At 36.4% G+C, this 6,004-nt stretch overlaps 1 protein-coding gene across 1 annotated transcript; it reads right to left on the minus strand.

Moving 5' to 3' along the window:
* Positions 1-581: 581 nt before the first annotated feature.
* LOC146004826 (uncharacterized) lies at positions 582-935 on the minus strand. The gene has a single exon (XM_083143849.1). The coding sequence runs from the start codon at positions 933-935 to the stop codon at positions 582-584; it is 354 nt and encodes a 117-aa protein (XP_082999975.1).
* Positions 936-6,004: the final 5,069 nt, after the last annotated feature.

A 6,004-nucleotide genomic window follows, 5' to 3' on the forward strand; every position in this document is an offset into this window, starting at 1 on the left:
TGAATATATTGGCTTTATGTACTGTAATACGGTTTTAAAAAAAATATATTTAACTCCCAATAAAACCCTGTGAGTTTGGTCCTTAATTATATGGTTTTTTTTTCTTAAAATGAACAAGGAGATGATTTAAAGAAAAATTAAATTCATTCAAAATTTGTAAAAATAATGAAAAATTGTCCTTTAACACTAGAACGGCGAGAAAATTGACCACCCTAGAACAACAACAAGATTTTAATGTAATTTTGAAATAGACAGCTGCAAAATGTTGAAATACATGTATTTTGTTGTATAATATTACATTACCTTTTAGTTTCTTCACTCTCTACACACATTGGTAGCAATATACTTCCTTCTGGCCGACGCAAGATCCTCAGATAGCTTTCTTACATCGCACGAACTCCATATTTGTCTTGTTTTGGTTGCATCTTCCCATTTTTGTACTGCCTCCTTTTCTTGATATCCACCTTGTCTGATGCATCTCTCACCCTCTTCATTCCTCTCTCTGTCTTTGAGGTTTGCCGCAGGAAGTTGTGTCGCAGCTCTTCAGCCAATTTCCTGATGAATTCTTTTCTTTTCATCTTTTACCCTGTCACTTTGCAGTACAAAATATGACTGTTGATAGCTGCAATATCCAACAAATTGTAGAAAACGTGAAGAGGCCAACGTTTGCATGCTGCCTTTGTTGTGTATTTCCTTGACATCTGGTCAAAAATATCTACACCAAATTTTGTCTTATTATTGTATTTAATTGTTACAAGTTTCTTTTTTCCATCAGCTTCAATGGAGACCTGACTGTACAAGGAACTGAGAACAATCACATTTTTAGCACACTTTCCTTGGTACACAGTCATCGTGATGTCTTCGTGACACATAATAAAATTGGAATAAAGCTCTTCTTTTGACTTCCTTGTTTCATCAGGAACTTCTCTGTTCATCATGCCCACAATGGTAGTCTTCTTTTCTTATAGTGCCTTGGCCAATTTGAGTGTTGTAAAAAAAACTGTCCATTGTAACATTGCGACCTTGATTCAGGAAGGGTTCCATAAGCTGCAATACAACATATTCCCCAAGGGACTGCCCTTCTGGTCAATTCTCTTCTTTTCCAAGGTAGGGGAAGGAGTTACAAACATAATTTGTTTCAGTATCAACTGCAACCCAAAACTTCAATCCATATTTATCATGTTTACAGCCCATAAAATGAGTAAAGCGGCATCGCGTTTTGCTGGGTAAAAGCTGTTTGTCAATTGTTATGTTTTCACTTGGTCTGTAACAACTCAAACAATTGTTGATAAATTTTCTCCAAACTTCTGACACAAGCGCAAATTTGTCAGTCAAGATTCTTTCCTTTCGAGATGACTTTTCATCGAAACGCAAGTATCTCAGTATCTCCTTGTAGCGATCCCTTGACATTGTGTCTCGGAAGAAGCTTACTCCCCAACTTTGAGACCAGATCTTCGACTGATATTCTTTTTGCACAATTAACACCTCTTACATACATCAAAGAGATTGCAGCTTCCAGTTCCTCCAATGTTAGGTGCCATTCCTGTTTTCCAAGCTGACGTCTTGCCTCTATTTCTGTGCATTTTCAGATTAGACATAACATGGATTCATCAAACAGAAAGCGAAAAGCGCTTGAAACTTCCCCTGCACAAATATGTCGTTTGGCGTAGCTTGTAGGTCCACCATGTTCTTTCAGTACATTCATGGCAGCTTTCCTGCCTGTCACCGGAATATGACCCTTGACTATCTCCCAAAGAGAACTGTCTCTTCCCAACCAAACCTCCTTTTACTAACATGACCATCTCCTTGTGCCTCTTCTCTGCTGTGGGAAGACGTTGTTGCAACTGTTTCAATGGGCATGTCATCTTCTCGGTCACACACCACTGGATCCTCAACCGAAGATGATGATAGAGGATATGGTAGTATTTCTGGACCTGATCCTCCAGAATCTTGACTTGAGTACCCCTCTTCTTCCTCAGATAGCTTGAGAAGTCAAGTACTCACTGATGAATGTAAGATCGAAGAGCAAAGCAATTTGCTAGCTCAAATCGAAACACCTGCATTACTAGTAAAAGGAACCCACAACCAACAATGAAGTAACAATCGTTGCACATGTACAAACGTGTAAAGAAAGAGAAGTTAGCTTTTGAACAATGAAAATAACAATAACACAAGCCTACAATCAGGCATTCCAATGATTTTCTTATGACGGTCAAAATGACCATTCGTCGCTGTTCTAGGGTAATGTACTCATACAGCCCATATCTTGGAATTTTTTTTTAAAACTGCTTACATCCTTCAAAAGGAGATATAAAATTATGAAAAGTCAAGTACATTGAGAATTTTTGCGCAAAAGGTAAAAGAACGTGGAAAAAAAAAAAGAAAATTGAAAACGGTCAAAATGACCGCTCCCATCATTCTAGTGTTAAGAACGTAATCAAATGCTAACCTTGGCCAAGATCATTTGCTCGAAGTTAATTGTAAAATTAAAATTTGTAAAATTGGCTTGTCCACAGAGGGGACTTCCATATAGTGAATTTTGTAGTCCTTGGAGTGGATTTGTGTATTATTTCTCTTTTAAGCAACCAAACTTTTTCTGTACCTAACCTTTTCCTTGGTGAAAAGTAGATGTGAAGTTTGTATCTTTTTGAACATAAAATTTTTCTTTGAAGTGAAAGCTCTATATCAAGGTATTTATCTTTTTTAACAATCTTTCATATTAATAGTTGCAGTATAGCTGCCTCTTCTTTGTGTAACCTTCTTTCTGGAAGTGTTTCACTATCTGGTCTGATGACTTCACCAAACAAATCATTTTTCAGTTTCTTTAGTGTTGTTCGTTTGTAACAAAGTCATCACTTCCTTCGTTGCTTGGGGTAGCAAGATATGAAATAGATTTGCGGTCTGAACTTTTTAATTTTTGCAATCGCTTTTGGTATTTTTCATTTTCCTTTTCCATAATCTTCTGTTGCAGGAATTCCATTCAAATTTTTCTTGACCCTCCTTTTTTTTTACCACTTTCCAAATTACTTGTTTATGTGAAATCTGAGAAAGTGGAGTAGTTTGACGACAAAATTTCCATATTCTATGTGAGTTCCTGGGTCTTCTTTGCTTCTTGACATTTCTTCCTCGGTCCATTGACCAAGTGCTTGATTTAACTAAGGTGTTTGGAATTGGATGAGGAGCAGAAACACATCAAGCATGATTTTCAGAAATCCTTACATGTAGACCATAAAACTGCAGTATAGTTATTAGGGGCCTACAAGCAGGGTTCTCACACACCTGGAAAACCTGGTAATCTCAGGGAATTTGAAAAAAAAATACAAATCTCAGGGAAAATCTTGTAATTGATTAATGGTTCCCAATGAAGCAAAACTCAGGGATTATACGAGGGTCACTATTTATATTTTGAGCCTTGGCAACACTGATTGAAGTTAAGCGCGATTTGACGTTTGCACGGAATCGTCTGGCATTATTAACCATAACGTACTTCAAATGTTTTGTCAATAGCTTCATTTGTGTTGTTTATGTTGCCTTGGAGATTGCGTGACAACAATAAAATGGAATTAACTCGTGAACATTTTCGTGCGATGATTTTTTACGATTTTCGACGTGGATTATCAAGACAAAAGTGCATCGATCAACTAACTTCCACATTTGGCAATGAAGCCCCATCCTTTGCCACTGTGAAATGCTGTTATAACGAATTTAATCTTGGCCGCCATTTGCTCACCGACGAGATTCGCAAAGGTCATCCAAAATCAGTTGTTGTTCAAGAAAACATTGATGCTGTGCATACTGTGATATTGAGGCAACCATAGGCATTAGTTCCACCAGCATATATAAAATATTACATGATCATTTAGCTGTGAGAAAGGTATGTTCTCGTTGGATCCCACACAATTTGACAAAAACTCAAAAAGACGCTCGCGTCAATTGGTGCAAACAAATGCTCAATAAATACAATTGTGGTGTTTTGAAAGACGTATATAAGATTGTAACAGGTGTCGAATCATGGATATATGCATATGAGCCGGAACGTAAACAGCAGTCGACTGTATGGGTGTTTCAAGATGAACCCAATCCAACAAAAGTTGTTCGCGCTTGAAGCACATCGAAACAAATGGTCATGTGGCAAATGTGCCTTTAGAGGAACATAGAACGGTCAACTCTGAATGGTACACAACAATTTGTTTGCCAGAGGTCTTCGGTCAAATACGGAAAACAAACAAACGCCGTCGGATCATTCTTCATCAAGACAATGCCAGCTGTCACACATCTCGTCTAACAACCGACTTTTTGAACAGTCAAAAAATCGAATTGATGGGTCATCCGCCGTACAGTCCTGATTTGGCACCCAATGACTTCTTCTTGTTCCCGAATGTCAAGGATAAATTGCGTGGACAATGATTTTCATCGGCAGAAGATGCCGTTGATGCGTTCAAAAACCATATTATGGAGGTGTCTCAAGAAGATTGGAAAAACTGCTTTGACAAATGGTTCGAACGAATGCAAAAGTGTATTGACCATAAAGGAGAATACTTCGAAAAACAATAAAGCAGTTTTCAATGCCAAATTCCTGTTCTTTCATTGTAAGGCTCAAAATATAATTAGTGACCTTCTCGTAATATGCTCCTGTCTGTGGATAATCCAAGCTGTTGTAGCATTTCTCTTTCAGCAAGGAACTCATATCTATTTGTTTGTCTGTTTCCTGTTTTTAAATGTGACTCCAGGGCTGGTGTATCCTCATAAATTTTGCACTTTTTAAAATTTAATTAACTGATTTCGATCTTTTACATGACGTAAAATATATGCGATGTGCTCAGTGCATGGAAGACCTGATACAGGAACATCTCAGGAGAAAGAGAATGAAGGCTGTAATTGGTGATAAACTAATTCGCCAGTTTAAGACATTGTTGCACAATGTCAGTAGTGAAAAGTAATTGAAAGAGATGTTTTGTAACTTTTCAGTCAAAACTGATGCACTAGATTCTTTTTTTACAGGTGTCATGAATTGCAAGGATGACTTCTCTGAGTTATGGAGCACTGTTAAGTTGGTTTTGATTTTATCACATGACAATGCATATGTGGAAAGTGGGTTTTCTGTAAATAAGCAGGTTTTAATAGAAAACTTGAAAGAAGAGAGTGTTGTGGCTATTTGGCTTTATGATGCAGTGAAAGTGGTAGGAGGAGTGTCAAATGTAGAAGTAAGCAAAGATATGATCCAGAGTGTTAAAGGTGCATGTATTAGATACGAAGAAGCATTGCAGAAGATGAGAAAGAAATGTGAGCACAAAGAAGACAAAAGTAAAGAAATGAAACTTAAAGCAAGTGAGATCCATGCTTTACAAGCCAAACAACAAAAGATGCAAGAAGAAGTAAAAAAAATTGCAGAACAATTAAAACAAACTTGAAGCTTCTGAGAAGTAAAGTTTCTTAATTTGCTGTATCAGACATTAAGTACATTTCTTGTTTTATATTTCAGTCTCGGTAACTTATTATTCCTTTTTACATTGGTACTAATAATTGTCACTTCATTTTTATATGTTTTAAAAATTCCAATAATTTGTTTGTCTTAACTATTATTGTACGCATTACAGATTAATTGATATTGTATCTACTTATAAACATCTATGAAAAGTGTGAAAATATTTCAGTGTTCTATATCAGATATGTTAGAATTTGTTTCAAGAGTTGTTTAAAGTTCTAGAAAACTGGTCATCTTTGTTCTTAATTACATGCAAAGAAGTGTAATTTTATTTTATTATTGAACTAGTTTTGTTATTTGCATTAGAAAACAACAGTAATAAAGAAGGTGAGGATGGTATGGCTATGAGGGGAAATGGAGGAGGCCATTGTAAAATTATAGTAGTCATATAGTAGTCATTTACTGTGCATTCAATACTCTGGAAAAAATATGAGGATTCTGAAAAACACAGGGAAATCTCAGGGAAAATGGATTTGGAGTTTGTGTGGGAACCCTGTACAAGGAACTCCTAATATTTTA

Source organism: Lepisma saccharinum, chromosome 22, assembly GCF_977018435.1.
Source record: "Lepisma saccharinum chromosome 22, izLepSacc3.1, whole genome shotgun sequence".
NCBI lineage: Eukaryota > Metazoa > Arthropoda > Insecta > Zygentoma > Lepismatidae > Lepisma > Lepisma saccharinum.

Excerpts from the sequence above, each read along its gene's own strand:
- LOC146004826 (XM_083143849.1), bottom strand. The coding sequence starts at position 935 with ATGAACAGAGAAGTTCCTGATGAAACAAGGAAGTCAAAAGAAGAGCTT.